The sequence below is a fragment of the Actinia tenebrosa genome, unplaced genomic scaffold, assembly GCF_029948245.1.
Source record: "Actinia tenebrosa isolate PJP-AT-01 unplaced genomic scaffold, QUT_ActTen_1.0 PGA_scaffold15__27_contigs__length_11533743, whole genome shotgun sequence".
Classification (NCBI taxonomy): Eukaryota; Metazoa; Cnidaria; class Anthozoa; order Actiniaria; family Actiniidae; genus Actinia; species Actinia tenebrosa.
In genome coordinates, this window is record NW_028292575.1 from 90191 (window position 1) to 117662 (window position 27472).

Here is a 27472-nt window from a genome sequence, read left to right on the forward strand (position 1 = left end):
GACGTTTCACGTTTGCCGTAAACGAGAATTTTAAACTCTTTATTGACAAAAATCTTTCTCATTTTGAAAATTTTAGATTTCTGATCGTTATATTTTTCTCATAAACGCAAACAGGACGATATCTTCATTATCAATAAGCCTTATGATTATGATTATTTATCAAGTTTTGCTGGTACGAATTTTGAAAATGTTTTTTCATTTTTTGTTCAATTTTTGCGCATTTCTCACCGCCAACCTTGAATAGTCGTATTGGTTTCGCAATCGAAAAGGAGTCATACACAAAATGTTCTTCAATAAGAATTTTTAATTTATTTTTATTGATATTCTTAATAACAGATCCTAGTAGATTGTTTCTAGCTTCCCTCAACAGTTTTATTCTTCAAAAGAGCAGTGTCATTAATTGGTGGGTTGCAAGCATTCCCAAGAGAGTTAAAAGACAAAAACATGGCGGCCATTGTGGTACCGTTAACAATGGATGCTAATGAGAAATCGTTTGTTAAATGGTACCAACATGGCCGCGATGAAGTAACGTGCAATCGAAGACTTGACTATCAAAAAAATCAAAATATATTCTACAACATATTGATATATCAATGTGATATAAAAGCTCACTCAAATAAAGCAATATCTAGTCCACGTTATCGAACAAACTCGAGAAAAAAATTGTACCTCTTTTTATATGCGCTTTTAACCCGAGTACCAGGCCCACCAACCCCTCCACAGGCCTGATATTCAGGTTAGTGCCCTTCCCACCAAGCCTTTCAAACTATTGGCTTCTAATTTTCTTCATAGAGTTACTGATGTAATGCCTTTATTAGACGTCAAAAGTTTGATATACAGCACTGAATATCCAAGACAGTCCGCTCGAGTTATGGGTGAGATTGAAGACTCAGGTGGGACTCGGTGAAAATCCAAAAAAATTCGCCTTATAGTACTTCTGATTAACGTTTTTTACTATGCACCAAAAAATGAAAATATTTTAGTTTTTGATTGATTTTACGCACACCTATAAACATTTATTTAATAAAGCTATTAAAATAACTCAGTGAAAGCAAATATATTATAATACACTAACTTACTACCTACTTTAATTAAATTTTGTCAATAATTTTGATAGTTTCAAAATGTTTGAAACTGAAGTTGAACAAAATAACCGTCTTATTTCAAAGCCCTTGTATAACGAATCTCTTATTCATCTGATCTTTTCTTGCAACTTTTTCCATGGATCGCGAATAATCTTTGTTTTTTTCTACGTCACACGTAGTTTTGCCACGAAGCGCAATGCACTCTGGGTTTGTCAGTCATCGAAATAAAAAGGTTTTCTATGATGCTTTACGTCAAAAACTTTTGACTTTGCTAAGGAATTATCCATAGATAATTGACATCCATTCGTCTTTTATGCTGTACTGTATTGTGCATTGAAGCTCATTGAAATTTTTCTTAGAAGAGCAGAACCTTCCCTAAAAACAAAACAAAAAAAGATTATGATTTGAATTATTAGCCATTTTCATTTTTCCATTGGACTTCGCCAGGAAAACAAAGGACCAAGAGAAAATCTAAAAAGGAAAAGTAACATAAATGCACTTCATTAGTTACTGACCGAAAGGAACGCAGGCTCACTAAATTACGAAATACCTAATAACACTTTGTAAAGAGTGTGTAGTTACTTACTTTTTCCTAATAGATCCACGCAGTGAACCAAATTTATTTTTCAAGAATGGCTCCAGTTGGTTCATTAGTTTATGGTAATTCCTCTCCAGCTCTTTCTGGTAGGCTTTCTGGTCAGGTTTTATTAACTGCTTATTTAGGTGAAGTGCGTCACCACACCTGGAGAAGAAAAAGGAAAAGTTTATTGATATACAAACTCTAGTCCAGAACTGGACCCTTTTCCATCACTAACTGACTGATTTATATCAGAGGATAAAGAAAGGGAAAAACTTCGCGCGCACGAAATACGATTCGTACCACTCTCTTTCTGCTACTCGATTCGTCTTCTCCGCGCGCGCATCGAATAAAATTGGGTTGTCAAGTCATGTTATCAAAAACGTTCAGCTGATTGGCTTTGAGCTTTTTGAAAAGGCAAATATGACTTGGCAATCAGCATCGATATTTCAAGCTTGTATAGACGTTTTAAAAGCGTTTTTGATTAAGCGCACATTAAACCTACCTACCATAGCAATGCGCAACCTCGACTGATATCACAAACATTATATCATACATATCCTGATATTATCAGGATGCTAGTATACCATTTTTGATGGTTTTTTTTATATTTTTCTTCGCGTAAATGCTTCATATATGTAAATTAGCGCTTTGGACACATGGATAGAGTGCCATATAGCCGTATATGTACGTTTTATTTTCACTATAATTCATTATTTGGCGTTTGCACCTTTTCATAAACTCTTTAAACGCAAGTCTAAGCTTGTGGTGATGTCGGCTATAGTTGTGTGACGAGCTATCAGGGTCTTCATCTCCATTGCTATCCGCGTCCAAGAAGACATTTGCAATCTCCAAAGGTCCCTGTTGTTATAATCAAAACTTATGGTTAGGTTTGCTCAAGGTAATAACTTTCTATGGATGCACGTCACTTCCGGTAACATCTGTATTATGACGTTGGGTTACGGTCGGGGTTAACATTTTGAAGCTTGGAGCTTGGAGGATATCTTCAAGGTCGTATCTGGCTTCAGGTCGTAGAAATAGTACGGTTGATACTTTAAGGACTTATCTTGACATGTTTCGACTTAACAGTCGCTAGTTGCATATTAATCCCCCCCCCCCCCCCCCCAAGTCAACTCCAAAAAGTCACGTGATGCATAGTAAACAATTCCCTTCATATCATATTCACGCAAGTCACCTGGTTGACAGTGGTTCCAATAGAACCTTGTAACACCATCTGTAGCATCTTAGCATCAGGTGGGTCTTGTTTGATAGCATTTACCAGCTCGTTGCTTCGGTTCTGCATGTCTTCGATAGCAACTTCGATAGGTTTCAGCACAATCTAACAATAATGAAAACCAATCAATAAATTTGAACTGTACAGTTTGGGTGCCGGTGTGGGTAGCTCGGTGTGCTTGTCAACTGTACATTTTGGGTGTTGGTGTTGGTAGCTCTGTGTGCTTGTGTTGTGAATAGCTGCAATAGCCTTGGGAAGGGAGGAAAGAAGGAGTAAATGGGAAAAGGAAGAGAAAATCATCATTCTTTTTGTTAGCTCCTACGCCCCTGGCTGATTAGTTGCCACTCGTCGATTGTACTTAGTTGGACACGAAGTAAGGTGTGGAGGTCAAATGGTGTAATCTTACCTGTTCTCGATGAATGACGCTGATTCTAGTCTTAACATACGGAAAAGAGTTCGCAACAGTGAGGGTGGTCTTGCGCTTGTACTGATCAGCGAGATCACCTCGTTTCTTGCCACCAGGTGTGAAAGGCGTCACGTACATAAATCGACCTGTAACGAAATGGGGATGCGCGTCACGTAAGGTAGAATTTAAAGCTAACAAAAGTAACAAAAGTGAGAGAGCGTAAAAGCAAGAGAGGGGGGGAGGGAAAATAAGAGAGAAGAAGGAAGGGAGGGAGGGCGGGGGAATGTCTACTCTACGACTAGGCGCCTGGGATATTTGCATACGATGTCTGTGCGAGATCTTAAAAACTTTTATAGTATTGCAGCACTTTAAATTCAAATTATGCATGAAGACGAACAGTGGCCATTCTTAAGGTGGAACGTGAAAGAGCACGATATCAAAGCAAACAAAGTACATACGTAGATTATAGTTCTTGTCAAAGTACGTTATCCGGTCTTTCATCTCGTATTCATCAAAGTATGGCTCGACATAAGTCAGTTGGATGTAGGCTTTGTTGGGATCCAGAGTCTGTCGATCTACTATTTCAGAATCTTTGATGACCTCGAAATTTTCAGGGCCGAACTTCTCGCCATAGAAACCCTTGGTTTGATAAAAGAAAAAAGTCAATTTAGGCAAAGAAAAAACTCCAGGTACGGACGTTACGTGCCGTGACCGTGACGGCACAGTGTCTGTTCATTTGCATTGGCTGAGCATAGATTACGCATTGTGATTGGTTCAAACAATGCTGTTAATTCCGGGCTGTGACCGTGCCGTGCCGTTTGACAGTCGTGCAATATCTGGTCAAAATTAACAAGGTACTGTAAACAAACGTATAAAAAGTTTGACTAACTGATTGCAAGCTTAATGCATTCGCCTTTCCGAGGTTGCGCAGAAAACTGGTAACGAGAAGGACGCGCTCCGAGTCATTGGGATGTTTTAGGGGACACTTTTTTTTCAATACGGTGGAAAGCCTAGCAAACTCTCTTGAAAAACAGTTTACGAGTAGGGTAAATGTGAAGCGAGTCACAAAACTAAAACATTTGCCTGCGCCCTGCTCGCTACCAGTTTCACGCGCAACCTCAGAGAGGACAAAACTGGCTGACTTTATTACTGTCTTACTTGTAGTCTGTGGGATATCTCAGGAAGCTTCGTGATGGCTGGCTCTTTGTAAATATACTCTTCGCCGTCGAGATCGCCGAATTTCGGGCCGTAGAATCCAACACGGAAGTACGTACCCATCATACGCTTTCCTTCCTGGAGAAAAATATATATACAGAGAATATAGTCAGTATCAAGATAATGGGAAGGAAAGAAAGAGATGAGAAAGGAAGAAAGGGTTGCGAACGGAGGGAATTGAAGGGTAACGAAGGGAAGGCAGGAAGGGAAGGATGGAAGGGAAAAAGGAAAGAATTTAAATGAAAAGAAAATAAAGGGAAAGAAAGGAAAAGGAAAAGAAAGGAAATGAAAAGGAAAAGGAAGTAAACGAAAGTAAAAGAAAGTAAACAAAAGGAAAAGGAAACGAATGGAAAAGAAAGGAAAATGATAATTTCATGGTCTTGAACACGATGACCTAATAAAACAATTTTGAATCGGAAGTGAAACAGAAAATTAATAGATTTCATTGTCGATATTTTAACTTGATACTGTTCTGACTTACCGTTCGTATGATATCACTGAACGCCTTACTGAGCTTGTCGTGGGAATTAGCAAGTTCTTTATAATCTCTGCGTGCCTCCAAGATGGGAATGAGAAGTTTATACACCTCGTTTACACACTCGAACATCTGCGCGCTCAAGAAGGTACTGGCAGCGGTTTTAAGGAGACCAACGAGACCATTCTCACTGAAGAATTTCCCTGTACAGATGCCTTCTTCGTCCTGTAATGACAGGGGGTTTATAACTTTCATCAATTATTCAGCTATTTTTTGAAGTGCGCTTTTCCACAATTACATTAAACAGGATTACACCAATCAATCAACCAGACGACCCAGCCAAAACAACCAGCCAGATGAACCACCCAGCCAAGCAAATGAATGACCGATTGTATGACCTACCGACCAATACGAACGGCCGACCGGCGGCTATGAGACATTGCAAACAATTTCTCGCGACTAAGGCACATACAGCAATTCACAAATAAGTACTTACCGGAGATACCACATCGTCAGACACAGCACTTTCCTCCAATACATTAGGAGAGATTTTCTCAAATGCAACACATCCCACGGGTAGGTAACGCTTGTCTTCTATCATGCTGTGATACTCAGCTACGAGAGCAGCTGCGTGGACCACACATAACGCGGCTTCCACTTTGTTGTTTAGCTAAGACAACAAAAAAATATGAAGAGTTAGTTTGCTTATTATCAGCAGAGGATGCCAAAGGATATCTCACTCATGAAGTGAGATAGAATGGATGGAAAAACTAGACTGTTTCCATAATTCGGCGGTTTCGCTCTCTGTCGATTCTGGATATCGACCACAACCAAAAAAGGAGCGAAAACCACGACTTCTGGAATCAGTGTAATGGAAAAACTTTTCGAGACAAACGTTTTTGAATGGAAAATGCACTACTGTTTTTCGATCAAAACCTACGACCGAGGAGCACTGGAACAGCGAGCTTTAGTAAGACTTTCAATCTCGTACCCAGAGTTCTTCAGGCGCCTTCCTGCTCTGCCGCTGGCCAAAACGCCGGAAGCCTCTGCGGTCGAGATTGTAAGACTCTCGACAATCAAACATTTGGCTGGAAAACTCAAGCATTGTGGTTCTACAGATGCAAACAAGGAAAGAAACTGAGCGCCCTGTAGACCGTTGGATAGGCATTCAATGTGTTTGCTCGCGTCTAACTACATCCTAGTCTTTTCTCATACTTCCTTGTGCACAGGAAGCCCGACAAGGAAGTAGGTAGAATCAGTAAATATAATAAACTATTCTGCATTTACCTCGGTGTGTTTGGATGCCATGTTGTTGAGCCAGGTCAGTCTAAGGTCTGGAGAATTCTGATAGCTGTTGGGAAAAGGCAAAAAGTTAAGTATCAATAAACCAGCTTACTACGCTTTTTCCAGTACGTGGAGGTTTTTGACTTAATGGGACGTAAATACGCGAGCGAACTTGGGGTGCGCAAGACGACATATTATTCATATTAGATATATCTTACCCTTTAGCTATTCTATACATCAGATCAATTAGCATCTCAGGATCCTGGTAGAAAATAATTGCATTATTTGAAAAAAAAATCACAATTCTGGGGAGTTTAAAATGACTTTATATAGAGATTAAAAGCACAGGAATCAAAAATGAATGGAAGGGAGGGGAAGGGAAGGGAAGGGAAGGGAAAGGAAGGGAAAGAGAAAATGGAAGAAATGGAAGAGGAAATAAAGCCTTTTAGTGGACATACCTCCTGAAATTCCTTCATCTTGACAGTATCGGTGAGAATCATGTGTAGATTGAAAACAAGTTCACGAACCTTGGAATCAAACGAAAGAAAAGATATCACCAATAAATACTGAGAGGCAGACAGTTGAGAGTCTTGACAACCATCTGAGTATCTCTCCGTACATTACCTGTTCAGGGAATGTGGTATTCTTGAGTTCATAGTCAGACTCCGCATAAGTAATGATCGTCTTGAGCGATCTTCGTAGATATTCTTCACTAAAGGCCTAACAATAATAATGATGATTATTATAATAATGGTATATTTATTTTTAATGAGGTAGCCAAGTTCAAAAAGTGATCTACAGAAAGGTCCCCCCCCCCCCCCCCCCTAATTCAGTTAAAACTAAAAAGAGAAGGTAACAATAGTTTATATTAAGTTGATAAAATAAGCAACATCCTACTTTGGCACTTTATACAGAGAGTAAAGAAAGAGGGATAATATTAGAAGAAACTTATAAAACTGATGAAGACGTAGAGCGTATTAATAATGCAGACGTATACTCACGTGTGAAGTACCAACGAGCGTTGACAGGGACATGGTAACTTGCATTTTGACTCGAGCGAAGTTCTACAAAAATATATATGTCTTTATCTTGATGTACTGGGTGTGTCATTGTTGGTATTAGTGATTTGGAACATGAATGGTTGAGAAAATGAAAGAATAAGAAAAAAAACAGGAATTTGTCTGCAATGAATGGGGTGGGCTGGAATAGGATGGGTCGATGGGAGATGAATGTGTATGGATGAATGATTGGATGACATAGGTTGACCTACGGATGGACGGATGGATGGATGGAGGGAGGGATGGAGGGATGGAGGGAGGGAGGGAGGGAGGGATGGAGGGAGGGATGGAGGGAGGGAGGGAGGGAGGGAGGGAGGGAGGGAGGGAGGGAGGGAGGGAGGGAATGAAAAACCTTACCTCGCCTCTATTGGATTCAAAGTTCTGCCTCATCAACAGATACAGAGATGCACTGGCCTGAGATCGAATCGTGCCAATAGACGAGCTACAGTGATTCAACAGTCGAGAGCAGAGATCTGCGCATAATTCTGTATCTTCTTCAAACAAAAGCTCTGGGGACTGAAAACAATGTTAAAACAATTAAGTTTAGTTAATTAATAGTTACCTCTTCATTTTTGTTCATTTTTAAGAATATTAATATTTTTTTTATTTGCGGGCTGGGTCGAATTGGTATGGGACCAAAACTAAATGACAGGAATCTTCCCTCCCCCTGTGAATATAGCCCCCTGTAAATATAGCCCCCTGTAAATATAGCCCCCTGTAAATATAGCCCCCTGTGAATATAGCCCCCTTTATCTAAAGTCGACTACAGCCACGCCTCATGTTTCTAAGCTTGCTTCTCTCGTGCTCTACAGCTCTCAGCGTCTTTATATCACAGTAAAGAGACATGCGCGCATTTTATGTTGATAAATTAATCAATTACCTTTGCTACCAGAGAGCGTTGGGTGTTGAAGATGTTCTGTAGGGCCTCTACACTTTGGTTGCTGTTCAAGCAATGAAGCAAAACACGTAGGACTCCACTTAGAATAACACGAAGGGAGTCTGACGAGAACACCGTCTGTAGAGAGAGCATGATTAAGAATTAATATTACAGAATACCCTTAAAACTAAATAATGATAGAATCACCACGAAAATCATGGTTCCGACTTCATGGTTCGTAAAATTAAAATGTTACTCTCCTGTGGAAAAATTCTCTGTAAAATTTTTAAAATGTCTTGTAATCCTCGTAGTACTCTTTAAACCAGATGTTGTGTAGTTATTTAAGGATACAGGATTTTATTTCACTAGGAAAACTGCTGCAATGATGATTGATTCGCTAGAATATCTCGTAACATAAGAATATGCCCGTTCATAAAATTTAAATGTTACTCTCAAGTGGAACAAAAATTTTAAAAATAAAAATAAAATTTTGTAATCCTCGTAGTACTACTCTTTAAAACAGATACTGTGTAGTTATTTGTAAGACAGGATTTTATTTTACTAGGAAAAGTATTGCAATGATGATTGATTCGATATTGTATGAGTCGGAACCATTAATATAAGTTACAAAGTCATGCATACCTGTACAATCAGCTCTAAAGTGTCCAAAACAATGATGTTGACTTCTGCGCATAACGCGCCTTCGATCTGCGCTGCGACAGCAACCTCAGGACAGGCTCTATTAAAGCAATACACACGGTTAGAATACATCGATGCACAACAAAATAAAAGACTAATCGGCATTACTTTAGTTCTGCGTTGACCGAAGCTTATTCAATCGAACCCGTCAATGAGGTGCGCAAAGGCGCAACGTGTTTTCGTTTGCTTCAAGATTGGTCTTGTCTATACACCAATCTTTTCTTACGGACTTTAGTTGAAATAAAACCTTGGAGATCAACGCATCAATGTCTACGCTTGCGTCAGTTTACAGCAATTCTCAATTACACGCGCCCTCTAGGATTGTTTCTGTCGCGACGAAGAAGGTTTTGGTGGACGTCAATCACAAGGCGTTTCCATAACAATGTCGGAAAATACAAAGCTATAAGGGCACGTGCCTATAGATTGTCATGGAAACGCCTTGATTGACGTCCATTAAAAGCTTCTTCGTCGCGACAGAAACAATCGCTAGAGCAGCGCATGTGATTGAGAATGACTGTAAAGATTACTCTCAATGTAACTTATTTGATTATTTTCCCAGAGACTTTCACTTATCAAATCTAAACATAATAATATTACTAATGAAATCGTTTGCGCGCTCAAAAAAGTAGCTGTAGTTGTAAAGTAACAGTACAAGCTTGACGCAGTTGTTTAGTGTGTTACATACTTATCTTGAATATCGATTGCTTTTCTCCACTGTGTCTTGTCTTTACGCCATCGTAGTTTAGGCTCAGAACCTGGTGACACGCATGATTCAAATTACGATATCTATGATTGAAATGTTGGTCTTTCTAGCTTTTAAGTTGTGACTTATAGATGAGTAACGCGTAATGGAGTAAAACCTATTTGACTCAAGCAGGGGCGTATCTAGGATTTTAAGTAGAAGGAGGGGGGAGGGGGGGGGGCACAAACTCAAGACGATGCACCTTTTGCTATGCTAACTAGCTTGCGTAGCAGCCCTTAATCGTGGAGTATTGAGGGCCGATACGCAGGCTATATACTAACCAACTAATTCCAAGCTGTAAAGGGGGGTTTCACGGACACCCTAGGACCTCCCCTAGAGACGCTCCTGCTCAAGATACTTTAAACAGAAGATTGCCCTCCCCAGCTATAGTCCTACCGCGTCTAGGACTTGTTTATGGGTATCTTTCCTATGCTTCTGCTGATCTTACACAGACAGCAGAGGTTGACAGCAGATGCCCTTGGCAACTCCCCCCCTCCCCTCCCCCTCCCCCACCTTTAACCCCCACCAGTGTACCTTGTGAAGTGTTCTGATTGCGAGAATGCCTTTGCATCATTTCATGTGCAGCTCCAGCCTGCCCACGTAGCATTTCTTCTAGTTTCCTCTTATCATCTATTGTCCTGCTTCGAGGTACGGTGGCGCTGCTCTTCTGTCGGGTCTCCTTCCTTCCGCTGTACTCGAATTGAGTAATGCACAGATGAAGAACGTCAAGCAGTAGACCAAGTCTGTAAATAAGACGGAGAATGATATTAGCAAAATCCGATGCATGGATCTCTTAGGGCCAGATCCTTAAGGTCGTCCGTTTACGCGGGCGAATTTTGCAGTGCTTTCAGGTGCAATATATGTTTGCAGCGATTTTTGAAAATACGATAAATTCTGCCTTATGCGACTAATGAAACGTTTGTACAGGCAACCATTTTACAAGTTAATCCTTTACCAAACGTAGTGCATCCTAGTCTAGCTTGGGTACAAATATCGTTTGTACCTATCATTGTACTATTGTACCAATGCCAGAATAGAATGCATCTCGTTTTTTCAAACTCAGAAAAGACCTAAGGCATGACGCCGGTGCTATTATACAATACGATACAATAAACGTTTTTTCCGCTCGAATTTAAGATAGCAAATATATGCTAATATCTCCGAGATGCGTGATGCGTTATTCGTGATGCGTTACAAGAATAAAAGATTGCGTTACGAAAATAAAAAAATGCGTTACAAAAATAAAAGATTGCGTTACAAGAATAAAAGATTTGCTATACAAAACGCGGGGCAATGGTTTGACTGTTTCTTTAGTTACAAAAGCAAACCAGCTCGTACACTTGATTTGGATATAACCCTTGTAGGATTTTTAAGGATAATTCTAGAACACAAATCAGATTCTCCCAAGAGGATTTTACCTATAATTCTATAAAGATCAGCAGCTATAGGTAATACTTTTTAGGGTACTTACCGCGGTGGTTCCTGATCTGACCACCAAAGCATGAGCGTACCTGGGTCCATGTTTTTCAAAACCCACAGGAATCCCATAAGAAGACTTCGAGTAGCTTCTTGTGTAAGCTGTTGTGGTTTAGACAGCTGAAAATATACAGAAAGCTTTAGAAGACAGATGGTTAATGGAAACGCGCGCTTAGAGGTGCATGCATGGTACGACATGCCATAACACTGAAATGGCTTCCAATTTTCTTCCAGTAATTCATTCAATCACAACGCGTAGTTATGGTTACAGTAAGATACAGTACGGTTACGGAGGGTTCTAACTTTCTGCAAGCGGGTTCCCTGTGGTTCAATGCGGTAATCGCTCATATGTGGAGTAGTTCGCAGCACGAACGCAGTCGTACATGGCAAAGCATACGCCAGACCAATCACACCAATTTAATCTCCATCCAATCAAATACCCGGAACAGGGCATGAGCACGGCGCGGACACGGTCACGGCACTGCCATAGCAATCGCATTGCGCAAGAAAAAAAAAGAGCCAATCAAAATTCTAGATAACATCACGGTAATGGCAAGGCACGAATACGGCGCCGAGCTTTTCACAGTCGTATGAAGAGTGCTGTAAAGAATACTAAAGAGTGGGCAAGGCATCATCGCATCTTCTCAATCTCTAACTCAGCTATTGTTTAATCAGGATCATACAAACCTGTGAGGCAAGTTCAGGTCGTGTATCGTATCGTGTCGATATACTAGAAGTGGATATTGCCATTGCAACTTCGGGGCTGAGGCCTTCAGGTTCGTCGGCTCGGTACCCATGAAGCTGTGGAAGGGCATCGATAACTATCCCCAGCAGAGGAAGGTAGAGGTCTGCCACGCGACTACGACACACAGGGTTGTCATAACGGGTGTCTGTGTCGTGACAGGAGAGCAGGTCTTTAATGCAGTCAATCGCTTGACACTGGAGACCATAGTCACTGGTAGGATTGAAAATAGTTAGATTAAGTATGGTACAGCATGTAATGACTGGTGTAGGGAGACAAACTAGCTGTACTTCAGAGGTACCAATTAAGTGCGGAGGAATAAGATGGGTAGAGCATGCATCTGAAAATACCAAGGTACTAACGAAAGTTAAGTTAATCAACTTTCTTAAGCCTTAAGACATATTCGAAACCTTAACCTTGTCCTTGTACCGTTTGGATAACTGAAAACGTTTCATCACACGACTGTGAAAGGGTACTAGTAAATCCAATGCAGTGGCAGGATGGTCTTAAAAATATTCATTGGATGAGAAAGAACCTTGCGTGGTCAATTTCGTACCGTCACCGTGCCGTGAGGTTTTACCTTTGTACACAACCCCACCCTTAGACCTATTACAGCTATTATTATAAGATGATCTATATTGAATTTCTACAATAGATACCTTCCATCGAGCGCCAAGGCAAGCTCTGCCAACAGAAGACCAACAAGGTAATGCTGTCTCCTGAAAGCCAAAGATAACTCAGCCATACTGTTTGCAGGAGTAAGGGTATCACCCGAAGCAGAGCTGAGAGAGGATAACGATGTTGTTGGAGATGAAGACTCTGAAGGATACAACTTGGTTGGGAAGGGTAGGTTGAGGGTGACGTAATGTTCGTGACTGCAGACGATGCGCAGTAGTTCGAGGCGAAGTTGCGCGAGGCTTGGATAAAATCCACTTTGATATATCATCTGTTATAAGGAAAGTATACAAATACATGTACTTAAGTTACAATGTAAAAGAAATAATACAGCCGCATGAGTTGCTGCGCAATAGAAGTTCAAAATGAGCTTCAAATTTGTTGTGCAATGACAATATTCTTGGAGTGCAAACACGTGACCAAAAAATCCCTTGAGATATAAATAACAATGAAACAGCCGCCCTCTTGGTTGATCTAGCAAGAGAAGTTTAATGAAGAATGCTTTGTATAGTCAGCCAACATGGCGGCTATATGACGTAACATGCAAGAATAATAGTGAGAGGTATACAAGCGATAAAATAGCATACCTCTTTACAGTAATTCTTAATCAGATAGAAGACAACGCCACGGTCCACCAAAGATAGGAGGTCGTACAGGAAGAAGCCAAGACTGGAGTTCAAATCTTGAACTAAGTTGAAGTCCTTGTTTTTGCTCACAATCTCAGATATGGTGGTAGCGACAAGAGCTCGTACATCGTCAAGAAACTGATCAGGGAATCTAGTCTTGCGACTCACGAAGAAACGATCGGTTTTGTCGAGATGTTGTGCCATGCTTTTCACCTAGGGGTAGCGATGGAATACGATGGATTTTTGAAATCATTTTGATTTTGTACTTACTTTATAGTATTTTTAACAAGGGCAATTATCAATGTTGTTTTTGTTGTTGTTGCTGTTATTCATATTGCTTATGTGTTTGTTGTTGTTAATGATATAGATAATGCTCGTTTCTCAACTTTTGTATGGGAAAAATTGGACTCGTGGATCTTGGATCGCAAAAAAAATAATCCGTCGAATTTTCTGCTTTTGAATGGGTATAGATAATCTTAATGCATAACAAAAACATGTCCAACCTCTAAAACTTGATTTATGCTTCTAGATTTTGAATTTTGAGAGATTTTTTTATTTTGGAAAATCCGGAACCGTGCATGGGTGGAATGGACTGGACTTCGGTTAATTGGATTGTGCGGATCGCAGACACGTTTTTACGCCGAATCTGCAGCTTTTGTCCCATAATTTTTATTTCAATATTCACAACTAGTAATTGCATGCTGAAATTTAACAAAAATTTAAGATTTAAAATTTGTACGATCTGTCTCACCATGAGCTCGAAGAAGAACCAAGCATGTTTCATCGCCTTATCTCGTACTGGACCACTCGCAACAGCCCACTGCAAGGCCAGTTCCTCGTGAACGGACTGATTAAAAGAAAACAATAAAAAAGCTGAGACCAATGACACTTATGTATTCACTTTTTCCCTGGACTTGTGGTTACCTTTTTGTTACTACCGGTGGAGAGTCCAGGTATATTGATCGCTCCAATGCGCGTCTCCGCCATGCTATTCCTATTACCAGCCGTGTTGGATATCTCTGAGCCCTCCTTAGTCTTCTCACTGTCCCATCCAGAGCCTTTTGTGGTTTGTCCATCTGATTGGCTGCTGGCATTCAGTTGAGGATTACTGCTACTTAGGTTGGACTTGGATTGCATTGGAGCTGTTAGAGTAGAACCAATGGCCATGCTGACTGGACGGTTGCTTTCACTTCCTGGCATGAATAACGTTCAAACATTAAATTGCAATAGACTTTTACCTTGGTCTTAATGTTTTCCCATTACAGACCTCATGTCATTCTGTTGAGAATAAGATTCGTTGTTTGAGTTGTATCCATATTCGTGTGTCTTCTCATGCGCAACCGTTAACGTTAAATAAAGAATGGTACACTGTCATACATGTACCGCGTACATAAGTCCTACTCATACGATAACCATTCTTATGGAAAAACAATTTCAATGTTAGCACATGTCGAACCGTCAACAAGCTGTAAGGGACTGGTCATTTTTTCTATGGAAGGGGGGGGGGGGGGGGGGCTGGTGTAAAAAGGTGGTGGGTCAACAATTATTATGCAGGGAGAAAAGGGGGGGGAGTCATATGAATTAATGCAATTCTGAATTTCAAACATTTACCTGAACAAATAGGACTGGAAGAAGGAGATGGTGTGTAAGGAGCAGAGAAGTGATACGTAACATACGATGCCAGTATGTGGTTCCTGTTATGCTCATCTTGGCTGTTCTCTAGTAACTTGTGTAATTGAAAAACAATCTGGGCCAGAGATTCGAATGCTGCCTGACCAATATTAACTGAAACGAAGAAAAATTAGTGTAGGAATATTAAAAGTGAGGAAAAAATATTCTGAAAAAAATAAAATAAAATAAAATAAAATAAAATAAAATAAAATAAAATAAAATAAAATAAAATAAAATAAAATAAAATAAAATAAAATAAAATAAAATAAAATAAAATAAAATAAAATAAAATAAAATAAAATAAAATAAAATAAAATAAAATAAAATAAAATAAAATAAAATAAAATAAAATAAAAGGCAGCCATGTTAGATGGCAGGAACAATACAGTCATTTTACATGAGAAAGAATTAAATTTCCAAGAGCAAAGGTATTTTATTATTGTGCCATCTAAATCACAGGCAGCCCAGGCAGTATTATGGGATGGGCACGTGATGGTGCAAAACCTCTATTGCAGGAATTTCACTTTATGGTAATGTATATCCTTTTTTTAACACAAGTACGTGTTACATACCTACTATTCCTGATATGATGGGTGGGCGGACAAGAAGCAAGATCAGCTTGTCCAGTATGATATGCAGGAATCTAACAAGAGCTTCTTCGCGTGCTTTGGGTAGGTCTAGTATACTTTTGCGTAACACCATCTCTAGGTTTCCCTCGGTACTGCGTGATGGGGACTGTAAGCGTCCTTCGATGTGATGACACATCTTGAGGAACTTATGAATGTGTTGGTCCTTGATAAGGGAGAGATATTTGGTTGACTCACAGTTTGTAAAGAGCACTAATAACTACTAAATGTGGTGGAATAATGTATGACTTAGTATGGCATGACGTGTTACATCCAGCTAGAATGATTTCTACATGACACATGACACAATTAAAGCAAATAAAACAAAAGCAAAATCAAAGTAAAGTAAGTAGACCTGAGATGTGGGATACCTGTGTATGAATGGATGACACAGCCCTGACAGTCACGTGAAACACCCCTTTGTGTCCCTCAACCCACTTTATCCCTGGCAGTTGAACCTAAAAAATATAAACAAGATCATGAGTAAATTTCCTTTAATCTCTTTCTCAAGCTACTCTATTTGTAGTTCTACATGGTCTGACACTAGTAATGTAGGTGATACAGGATCGTGCATGCTCAATGACTGAAGGAAGAGGAGAAGCTATCTATGCTGTGCAAGTCAATAAAATGTGGTATTCATATAAAGTAATGTAATTTTATAAATGAATAAAAACATTTTTAGGAAGTTTTAAAATGTTTGGGGGGGTGGGGGTGGGGTTAATGTTTCTGCAGCCCATCCCAAAAATGGCTCATCTCGATATTCCATACTGACCTCAGTAGACAACATGCTGTAGCCTTGTGGAGGCTTCTCAAGTGAGACAGGCAGATGAAATTCACCAAGCGACAGGCGACCATCCTTTAGTGCAGGAATCCACTGCAAAAAAATATAAGGATCAATCAATGCAAAGAAGTAGACTGGGAAAAGGCAAGATTCTCCATTTTGGAGGACAGATAAACAACTCAATGCTAATGGTGAAGAGGCTTAACTTATCCTTGCTGAATTGTTGTTATTTAAATATGACATACCGTATAACCAATAGGTATTTCCACTGTATCCTTCTCCTCTGGTTTCTTCCCTGGAGAACAACTTATGTGATAAAATGAGAAGAGAATATGGTGCTGATCTGTCAAGTGAGGTGGAATCTTGACTTTAATCTCTTCATAGAAGTCTGGTGATCTGATTAGGAAAACAAGAAATTCAAAGTTAAAACATGTGTGCAAGAACACTATCAATCATCATCATCAACATCAGCAGCAACATCATGATCATGATCATTTTCTAAACACAGTTCTTTTTATCTACATTATCAGTCATCGACATCATCATCATCATCAACATCATGATCTTGATCACGATTTTCATCACCATTATCAACATCATCATCATCATTTTCTAAACACAGTCCTTCTTGTCGACATTACATGTATCAGTCATCACCATCACCATCATCATTATCAATGTCATGATCTTGATCATTATTTTCATCATCTTCATCATCATCATCTTCTAAACATTTCTTGTCCACATTATCAGTCATCACCACCACCACCACCATCATCATCAACATTATAACTAAAGATCTTTATCTTCATCACTACCATCATCATCAACATCATCATCATTATCATTGTCACCACTATCAATATCTTCTCAATACAGTCCTTCTCATCCACGTCATCAGTTATCATTATCATCATCATCATATCATCATCATCCTTATTAACTAAATATCTTTATGACCATCATTACCATCTAGACCATCATCATGACCATGAATATCATCATCATTACATTACATTTCTCACTCACTTGTTATGATATGTAACTGGCATCCAGGCTTCTGAAGACAGTGCTGGGCAACTTGACTTTCCAAAAATACACTGAAGCAAGACAAAAACACCCATTAATATTGTAAGATGATAAAATCAAGCCAGTCTAATGCATCCATTGTTACCTCTACAGCAGAGTGCACATCCTCACTTGCCATAAACTGTATCTTGATGGCAATGTTCCTAGCAGAGCCGCCTCGACTCGAGAAGTTTACAGATTGAGGATAAATGTAAAGAATATTCCTACAAAAAAAAAAGATTGTAAGGCTAGAGCACCAAACAAGTGAGTTCCTATACAGAAAAAATATTTTTCATGGTATATAGTAGCTTACTGGTAGGTAAGAAAAGGAGAATAGACTTCTTTTGGAGCAAATTCCTCAACTTCTTTTGTTGGTCTTCCTTGGCCGTCAGGGTAAGGATACACCTAGGAGTACAAGGATGGTCATAGTTGAACAAATGTTGGACAGTTCCAAGGCTATCTTACTGATAAAAACCCTTTCTCCCCAACATCCTTTATAAAGTTTTGTTAGATTCTTATGCCTGTTCTTTCTGTCATGCCCTCAAATCAGTTTTTTAAAGAAAATAAAATAATAAAGCATCCTTTTTTCCTTAAGCTTTGCTTAAACTCTATAATATTGAAAAACACCACCACTGACGTTTGTATAAGTATACTTACTTGCTGCAGCTCTGGGGTCAAACAATATGGTGGTGAATCTCCAGGGGGTGATATATCCAGTTTTAAAGTACCTGGGAATAACAGAAGTGATTGTCAAAAGTATTGTGGATGGGAGGCTAACATGGAAATACTAAAGAAATCACACTTTTTCTCCATGGAATTATTTTGTGGCATTTCTTTTTATTTGTATTTCCATGTTAGTCTTGCATTCAACATAATTTTAAGAGTGGATTAGACATGTCATTGGACACTCCCCAATACATTAAATACTCGCAGCACAATATCATATTAGAAATCCCTATACAAACCTGGGATGCACTTCAACCGCTTAAGAACAGATGAGGGACGCTTTATATCTGCTAGGAACTTGTACAGGTCTTCATCCTTGAGTTTATCAGACTCCTGCATAATTGTGACAAGTGGAAATAAATAAGAAATTACTAGACTGGATGTAAGAACTATATAACCTTAAAATATTATTGACCTTGAAGCAACCTCTGGGCTGATCAAAGTCAGGGCATGGCTAACTCACACATCTAACCCTGAAACAGCCTCTGGGCTGATCAAAGTCAGGGTATGGATAACTCACACATCGAACCCTGAAACAACCTCTGGCTGATCAAAGTCAGGGCATGGCTAACTCACAGATCAAACCCTGAAACAGCCTCTGGGCTGATCAAAGTTAGGGCATATGGATAACTTATGGATCGAATTGGAGATTAGATGGCTAACTCACAGATGGAATCAGAAATTACAGTGTTTGGTTTTGCAGAGTGAGGAAAAACTGTCAACCCAGAATACTTGAATCAATGGAGAGAAACAACAGTTAACTCATGAGTGATGCCAAGTTCAGGTATCAAATACAAAAGAACTAATAAATTACCTGTTTAAAGAAGCTACTGACAGTGAGGGTGACTGGTCTAAACTTTGTGAGGTCTGGTAATAGCTCAAAGTCTGATCCTTCTCCCAAATAGGGTCCATGAAAGGATTTTCTTTGATCTGCCATGCTGATGTATCTTGGGAAACTATCTCCTCGTTTTCCAGGTTTGTTAACGGCTGGGGAGTCTAAACTGGTCTGTGGGGATAAAATAGCGTATGATGGATGCGTATGTATATGAACAGGGAAAACATGCATAAGAAATCAACTATCTTTTTATTTATTTTTAATTACTATCAATGCAAAGTACAACACAAATATAACTCGGGTTTGTATACTCCACTGGAGGATAGGCTGGGGCAGACTTGTGACCACAGATGAGCAGTACCGTGACCACAAATGTGCAGTGCCATGACCACAGACGTGCAGTGCTGTGACCACAGACATGTAGTGCTGTGACCACAAATGTGCAGTGCCATGACCACAAACATGCAGTGCTGTCGCCACAGACATGCAGTGCCATGACCACAGATGTGCAGATGTGTGACCACCTGATGTGCAGTGCTATGACCACAGACATGCAGTGCCATGACCACAGCTGTGCAGTGCCGTGACCACAGTTGTGCAGTGCCATGACCACAGAAATGCAGTGAAATGACCAGACATGCAGTGACATGACCACAGCTGTGCAGTACCATGACCACAAACAAGCAGTGCCATCGTCACAGACATGCAGTGCCATGACCACAGATGTGCAGATTTGTGGCCACCTGATGTGCAGTGCTGTGACCACAAATGTGCAGTGCCATGACCACAGCTGTGCAGTGCCATGACCACACATACTCACCGATTGGTAAAATTTTATTATCTCTGCAACACACAGCAGTCTCAAGTGATCATTTACATTAATACACAATTTGCTACCACCAATAATAATTATTAATCATTATTAATACTATTAGTAAATTTTCCAGTTTCCAGTTTGTCTTTGCTAAGCCTTCAGCCTCTGTTGTGCATTAAAATATTGGACCTTAAAAAAGAAAAGAAGGCATTTGCACACCATCGAGCCTTAAGGCTGAGCAAAGACAAATTTGAAATAGGAGTATTATTTCAAAGACATTTTTAGTTACATTTACTTACATTTACCTTTCGTCCAGGAGTCCCAGCAGACCCAGAATCTCTTTCAGTACTCACACTAGCGTCTGTGCTTGCAGCTCCACTAATGATGTCAATCAAATGGATAGCAGTCCACGCAAAGGGCATACGATACTTCCCAAGCCTCTCAGCGCTGTTTATAACTGAATTACGCACTTTATCCCGTTGCTGGGAATGCAAATCATAATACCATATATGAACAAAGAGTAAAAAGAGTAGTCATACATCAAGTAAAACCTTGCTTGTAGTTTTGAAATGCCAGAGTTTTAAGCGTGAATATAATTTACCAAAATATTTTTTTTTTCTAGGTAGTTTTTACCCCCAAAAAAATTGGAAATACCCAGGAAAAAGGTTAAAGAACGAAAATGAGAATGAGAAAAATTGTTGGTTTTGTCAGCTTTGAATCTTGTTTTAACATGTGTGGTTGAAAGAGGAATAATGGTGAGCACTCATAGGCCGATCTTTGTTTACATTTTTTCCTCATTAGTACAAAAACATTTCAAGCTACGAGCAAACCGACTCCAGAAATTGAACGAGAATGTCTTATTTAGTAACTACTGAAAATTTGAGAGTAATATGTTCAATATTTTGGGATTTTTTCAAAAACACTATAAATTACAAAGAAATGTATGGTTGTGTGGCAAGTCCTGCCAAAGGACCATACATTTCTTTGTAAGTCATACCGCTTTTTATGCTAATGAGGAAAAAACGTAAACGAAGATTGGCCTATACAATTTTGTACCTTTTGATTATCTGTGTCCTTCATGTATGGCTCAGCGATATCACTGATATCTCCTTGTTGTAAGATCTTCTCTAGTTTAATGACCAGAAACACGTCAGTTGATGGGTATGTGATGGAGAAGATGGCTGATCGGCTGAGGGTCGAGATATCGATCCTAGGGGTTGTTTCTTTTAGCAGCTTACGACACCACTCTGGATTCATGTCAAAGTAGAAATTCTCTGATATCTAGCAAAGAAAGAACCTCACAGGATTAGAAGATATCCAAGGAAAATAGCTGAGGAGTAACTATTTTGTATTTGCAGTTTTGATGATGATGATGATGATGGTTATGATGATAATGACAGTGAAGATGGGGATAATAAATGATGATGGTAATGACAAAGATGACAATAATGATGATGAGGATGGTGATAATAAATGACGATGGTTATGATGATAATGACAGTGATGATGGGGATAACAAATGATGATGGTAATGACAAAGATGACAATAATGATGATGATGATAATAAATGATGATGGTAATGACAAAGATGACAATAATGATGATGAGGATGGTGATAATAAATGATGATGGTTATGATGATAATGACAGTGATGATGGGGATAACAAATGATGATGGTAATGACAAAGATGACAATAATGATGATGGTGATAATAAATGATGATGGTAATGACAAAGATGACAATAATGATGATGATAGTGATAATAAATGATGATGGTTATGACAAAGATGACAATGATGGTGATGATGGTGATAATAAATGATGATGGTAATGACAAGGATGGCAATGATGGTGATGATGGTGATAATAAATGATGATGGTTATGACAAAGATGACAATGATGGTGATGATGGTGATAATAAATGATGATGGTAATGACAAAGATGACAATAATGATGATGATGGTGATAATAAATGATGATGGTAATGACAAAGATGACAATAATGATGATGATGATGGTGATAATAAATGATGATGGTTATGACAAAGATGACAATAATGATGATGATGATGGTGATAATAAATGATGATGGTTATGACAAAGATGACAATGATGGTGATGTTGATAATGATGAAAAAGTATGACGATGGTGATGAAAATGATTTGGTGGTGATTGTTAAAGAAGGTGATAATTTATGCCTATGAAATTGAAACTCTTCTTAATGAAAACCATACCTTTTTCTTAACGCGAAGATCATACAAAGCCATGCTTGCAAAAATAGGCTCTACTTCAAGTTCCAATCTAAAGAAAAATCAAAAAATTTTAATTGCTAGATTTTTTCCCAACCCATTTGAGATTTCTTATAAAACTTCTCTTAATTGTATGAGTGAGAATGAGTTTTGCTGTCAGTCTTCTTACTTCATTTGCAGACACTTGACCAAAACTCTCTGCCCAAAGTGTTCTTGAGGAATTGTAGCTGGTACTCTACGCTCTATTCCTTCTTCCTAAAACAAAAAACAATTCAAGGTGCTCATACCCAAGCTATACCAGAATGCACCTTGCTCCTTTATACAGTACAGGTGGAGCTAGGGTCCACATAATATAAATTGAAGATAATGAAAAATAATAAATAATTCTAAACAAAGACACAAATTGAATATTTCTTTTTTGTGACTTGTAGCTAACCTGTTGAACTGGAAATACTGAGAAAGAAGAATGAATACGATTTATGGTACGCTGATGGTGGTTGTGATTATCAACTTCTTCTGTTGGTATTCTCTCTAGAAGGGTTGGAAATAGTTCATCTGGTTGGGAAGACTGTAGATCAAAGATACTGTGGAACACAGAATAAAAGTAAAGTGATGCCGTCTCAATCTCAATTAAATTATCAATTTATCAACTCAACAACTAAAACACGCTCGAAGACTCTTTCTCTGGAATGTCTTTTCTTGTTGTACAGTATAATATCTAGTCTGTCTGAATGTCTAACATTCCAATCAACCTTTTTCTTCCCTTTCATTCTCCATTTATTTCTCCATTCCCACCTGCCAATTTTCTGTTTTGTTTCTTCTTGTCGTATGTATGTCTATCTGACTGACTGACTGTCTGCCAACCGCCAATCAACCTCTTTCTTCCCTTTCATTCTCAATTTATTTCTTCATTCCCGTCTGCCATTCTGTTTGGTTTCTGCCTTTCTATTTACCAACCTTACTGCCTGTCTTTGTACCTGTATGTTTACAAGTCTGCCCATGTTCCTATCAAAAAGCCAAGACAGGCATCAACATTGGGACCCCAAATATATCACCAAAAAGAATTATAAAATAACTGTTATAAATCTCCCATTATGATTGATTTGCATTTTATAAAAGAAATAAAAAACTCGCTTGCTGTGCTGTGTGCAGTTATAAAGCACTTGGGGATTGGCTGAACACTTGAGAAGTGTTGAGAAGCATTCCGCTACACATCATGATTCTCCTAACACTTCTCGTATTCTGCCAATCCCCGTATGTTTTCTATTTCTTCATGATAAAATAACTGCTACATTGCATTCTAATTGGTTGGGAGTGTGGAGTATGAGAGCACACAGCATGGGCATGCACTTCTATTGTGTCATTTCTATTTGTAATTTGTAATTAAGTAAAACTGTGCTGTGTGTAGTAAAGTATGTGGGGGTCGGCAGAACACTTGAGAAGTGTTGAGAATCACACTACTAAATGCCATGCTTGTTTTAACACTTCTCTTGGGTTCAGTCCATCCTGCATACTTAATACATGTAACTACATGTACACACAGCACTCAACATGACCAAAATATGGTTCATAGTATTATAAGTTCCCTTGATCTACTGTCCAAGTTCTTTGTTTCATTGTACTCAAAGGCAATGATCAGCTTCAAAAATCCAATAGAAATGTGATTTAATAATTTCCTTTATTTTGAAAAGGTTTATAAAAATTGTTTCTCACCTTGATGCCCAGCTACCCTTGGGTAAATCATCTTGTGGCTTGGTATCTTCATCAGCACTTATGTCTGCATCATCTTTATCCTAATATTGATAGTTTTTTATAACCATGGTTTTAACTCCTCTACCTCTACCTTTACCTCTACTTCCCATGGAGGAGTTTGGGGGAGGGGAAGAAGAGGTGAGGGGGAGGGAAGGGGATGAGGATGAGCTGCATAATTTTAGAAAATATTCAAATATCTATGCTATACCTTGAAGAGAGAAAATGGAATTTCCAAGGGGTTGTTGCATAGGCCCAAAAAATATCCTGCATTCCTCATCTAAGGAGGGGGGTTAGGAGGGTCGGAGTAGATATATTGTGTAGGCCAACCTGGGAGCACAGGCGGCTTAGTGATGAGAGTGCTCGCCTCTCACCAAGACAACCCAGGTTCTAATTTCCAGACAGTATCATGCTTTGAGGTTTTTTCCCCGATAGATTAAGAGCTACTCTGTGGAAATGCCACTGTTAAATTCCATTTATTACTTTATTTTCATTTGTTTTAAGTTATATCTTGTTCTTTACCTGGTCCTTGATTCTATTTTTCTCGTCTATCTCATAAAGATTTTTAGGCAAGGTCTCAACAAAACTTCTGGAGTGAGAAATTTGCCGGCGGGAATCAGGTTTTCCTTCCTCAGAACATCTGAACTGATACCTTTCAAGAAATTTATACAAAACAAAATGTTCATTGATTTTAATATACAAATATAACTCTAAAAGTCTATAAATTATAAGTCTCTTTCCTTCCCTCCCCCTAAAAATAATAGAGTAGTAATAGATTATGCGTTCGGTATGTATAATGAAATAGAAAGAATAAGAGAAAAATATCAAATGTCCTTGGCGGGAATCGAACCCACGTCTTCAGTATTCTAGTCCGATGTGTTAACCACTACACTACAAGGACCTACCACGCTGGTAACGCAGCCGGAATATGAAATGTAGGGTATTCGTGAGGATCCCAGAGTGATATTTTATTTCTCTATAGGTAAGTTGAACACCGTAAATTTATTTAAACCGAAGACATGGGTTCGATTCCCGCCAAGGGCATTTGATATTTTTCTCTTATTCTCTCTAAAAATAATAGCTTTTTTACAGTTGGAAAGCTTGTGTTATAAAATTAATTGGAAGTTTACAGTACCTTCTATTAACAATGGACCAATCTGCTGTGTATGAGTGAATGCAGTCCTTAAGGTGGGGATCACTGTCATGTCTAGGAAACAATATATATTGATCAAAATCAGATATTTAGGGTATCAAATAGCTACGAAAATTATAACTAATGATAGTTATAATAATAAGAATGCAGCTGCGGATGATGATAATGATCATGAAGACATTGCCTGTGAGAGTGACGATGATGATGATGATGTTGTTGGTGATGAAGAAGACTGACATGGCAATGAAGGCATTAATGTAGTTATCTGATGATGATGAAGATGATGCAGGAGGGGGGGGGGGGGGGGCAGGGAATGATATTATGTAAAAATAATGATATTACTATATACTGATGATGATAATGAGATGGTTCTTTAAAATGATGGAGAGACTATACATCTCAAAAGTCATGAAGATGATGCACATGTTGCTAACATTTATTTATTCTATTATTATTATTAATTGTAGTACTTATTGCTGAACTGCTATATATTTACAAAAATATTTACCCAATATCCTTAGGAATTGTAGGTTGAACAGTTCTACAGTATCTTGGAATGGTTGTCACCTCTATATCATCATCTGGGAACTCTAGCATACCACTGTCTGGTTCCTTGTCATTGAGGGGTTGGCTCTGGAGAATGAAGTCTTCAAAGTCTAAAGGATCAACCACCTCTGTCAATGGTACCTGTAAAAAAGAGGTTGGAATGTAAATAGAAAATTTAAAGGAAAGGTTTTACTTGAGGAGGTGGTGGATAACCTGTACTGATCGAAGGTTGGGTAGGTCAATGAATGCGAGACAAAGTTTTGATTGGGTTAGTGAGAAAGAAACGTTTAGGGGTTTTTAATGGGGCTAAGATTTTTTTTCTAAATAAATTTAATGGTTGTCTTATTTTGTCTAGAATCATCTGGACCCGGTTGTACAAAGCCTGGATAGCATTATCCAACGGATAAATCTTATCCAATGGATAAATTAATTAGATAACAGCATCAACTTATCCACTGGATAAGGATTTATCTGCCAGATAGAGCTATCCAGGCTTCATACAACTGGGCCCTGATTTCATGACATATAAATAAATAGTCTAAAACTGTTTTATTAACGTATGTTTTTCTTTTCAAAATAACTTGAGAAAATTACTTTATGTTAAAGCTAATGTATGAACTTGTATGGAACGTTTTGGGTATGATCAGTTAAAGAAAGTAATGATTATCAAGGGACTGTAATACAGTTTATAATGGAACTAACATAATTGAAGTCAAAACAGCTGTCAACCAGCTGTTTGATGGACAAAAAAAACTCAATTCTAGATCAATCTTAGAGAAAAAATTGGATATATTACAATCAGAATAAGCCCAAAAACCCTTTAATTTGAAGAGTGCAAAAAATCTCCCCAAACAATTGAAAATGATTATTATAATTAGTTAATTTTTTTTTAGAAATTAAGGTTTTTTGGACATGGCATGAGGTTATCATTCAAACGTGTAAAACATTTTTGTACAATAAGTACATGACTAACATAGACATAGATTTTATTTAACTAGCTCAATGTTTACATTAACCAAAGATATTAAAGAGAAATTGTCCAGAACGTGAGGTACAACCTATCTAAAATAACTAAAAAGTTAATCTAGTTAGACTGGTTGTTGATGCATGGCGAATAAGGAATATTAATGAAAGATAAAGCAAAAATAAAATTATACTTAAAATGTCAAGATGAAATTTGGAATTTCAAATGATAAGACGAAATTTGTCATCTGTCAAGGCTATAATACTGTAACATGATCATTTGGGATTAGAAATAGAATGATTATAAACAGGTTAGGTTTACCACAGCATGTTTCAACCCAAAAGGGGTTTTCCACAAAACAATCTTGCTGTGTTTTTGTATATTTTTTATTTCAGCAAAGCATGGCTTATTGCCAAGCTAATACACTTGATTGAAACAACGCCTCCACCAGACAAATTAAAATACATCTTAGAACAATAAACTCTAGACTTAAAACAACAATAACCCAGCAAGAAACCTCATTCACAGCTTCAAGATTACCTAAAGCTACATATACACGAACAGTACTCTTTCTAGAATAATCCCGAGTCCAAATTCCTTTAGTTAAAGTTGAAAATATTTTTTTAAAGAAACGTGTTGCGCTAAGGTCCACGCTTCAGCGAGCAAAAATAAATGATTTATGCAACACTGCGAACCGAGTTTGTTTTGATTTAGTGCAAAATATTAGAAAATAAAATACTGTATTTGAAAGAGAGAATGAGAAGAGGAAGGATTCCTGAACTTACCGTCCCCGAAGCAAGATACATAAATGAAGAACCATTTGAAGATCTTTTATTTGATTGTATAACGACTGAAGAAACATTACGACGAACTTCTGCAGCGGCCTGGTTTCTAGAAAAAAGGACAAAATAATATATACATAAGATAGTGGAAGGTATTAGGAATAAAATTCGGTTGAAAGTGTTGTATTACTTGTTGAGTTTTTGAGCAAAAGCTCGAGTTGTTGTTAAACTTCCTCCAGAAGCCGCCATCTTGGATGGGATGTGTTTCTCTATAACAGGTTCTCACGGAATACATCAGTACGAGGGGAGCATGGGTCAATGTTGTGTTTT

At 38.4% G+C, this 27472-nt stretch overlaps 1 protein-coding gene and 1 non-coding gene across 3 annotated transcripts; both read right to left on the minus strand.

Annotated features, from left to right (window-relative positions):
- Positions 1–286: 286 nt before the first annotated feature.
- On the minus strand, positions 287–27463 carry LOC116301701 (dedicator of cytokinesis protein 7). Of its 2 annotated transcripts, none has more exons than XM_089030719.1 (47): positions 27333–27463; positions 27146–27251; positions 25359–25537; positions 24833–24904; positions 24220–24349; positions 23662–23741; positions 22385–22532; positions 22118–22203; positions 21934–22000; positions 20749–20973; positions 19998–20174; positions 18858–19049; positions 18283–18376; positions 17975–18045; positions 17631–17722; positions 17424–17541; positions 17279–17349; positions 16495–16645; positions 16241–16342; positions 15840–15926; positions 15415–15634; positions 14783–14956; positions 14096–14364; positions 13923–14018; positions 13133–13384; positions 12530–12816; positions 11816–12083; positions 11124–11248; positions 10187–10395; positions 9596–9665; positions 8854–8950; positions 8215–8349; positions 7692–7850; positions 7278–7340; positions 6901–6996; positions 6735–6803; positions 6495–6538; positions 6280–6343; positions 5489–5662; positions 4999–5217; positions 4461–4595; positions 3761–3941; positions 3303–3448; positions 2858–3001; positions 2393–2523; positions 1672–1827; positions 287–1460 (listed from the first exon to the last, which is right to left on the minus strand). In XM_089030719.1, exons 1-47 carry the CDS (start codon positions 27389–27391, stop codon positions 1397–1399), a joined length of 6354 nt encoding a protein of 2117 aa, XP_088886845.1. In that variant the 5' UTR covers positions 27392–27463; the 3' UTR covers positions 287–1396. The 2 variants fall into 2 exon arrangements, with proteins under 2 accessions (XP_088886845.1, XP_088886844.1); XM_089030718.1 differs by having other exon boundaries at positions 19992–20174.
- Positions 24527–24598, minus strand: Trnas-aga (transfer RNA serine (anticodon AGA)). The gene has a single exon. It is a non-coding gene; the product is annotated as a tRNA-Ser (tRNA).
- Positions 27464–27472: the final 9 nt, after the last annotated feature.

Coding starts and splice junctions, on each gene's coding strand:
- LOC116301701 (XM_089030718.1), bottom strand. CDS start 27,391: ATGGCGGCTTCTGGAGGAAGTTTAACAACAACTCGAGCTTTTGCTCAA. Junction 22,533..23,661: donor AAGGGTAGCTGGGCATCAAG/GTGAGAAACAAT, acceptor TGTGTTCCACAG/TATCTTTGATCTACAGTCTT. Junction 7,341..7,691: donor TTGAATCCAATAGAGGCGAG/GTAAGGTTTTTC, acceptor ATATTTTTGTAG/AACTTCGCTCGAGTCAAAAT.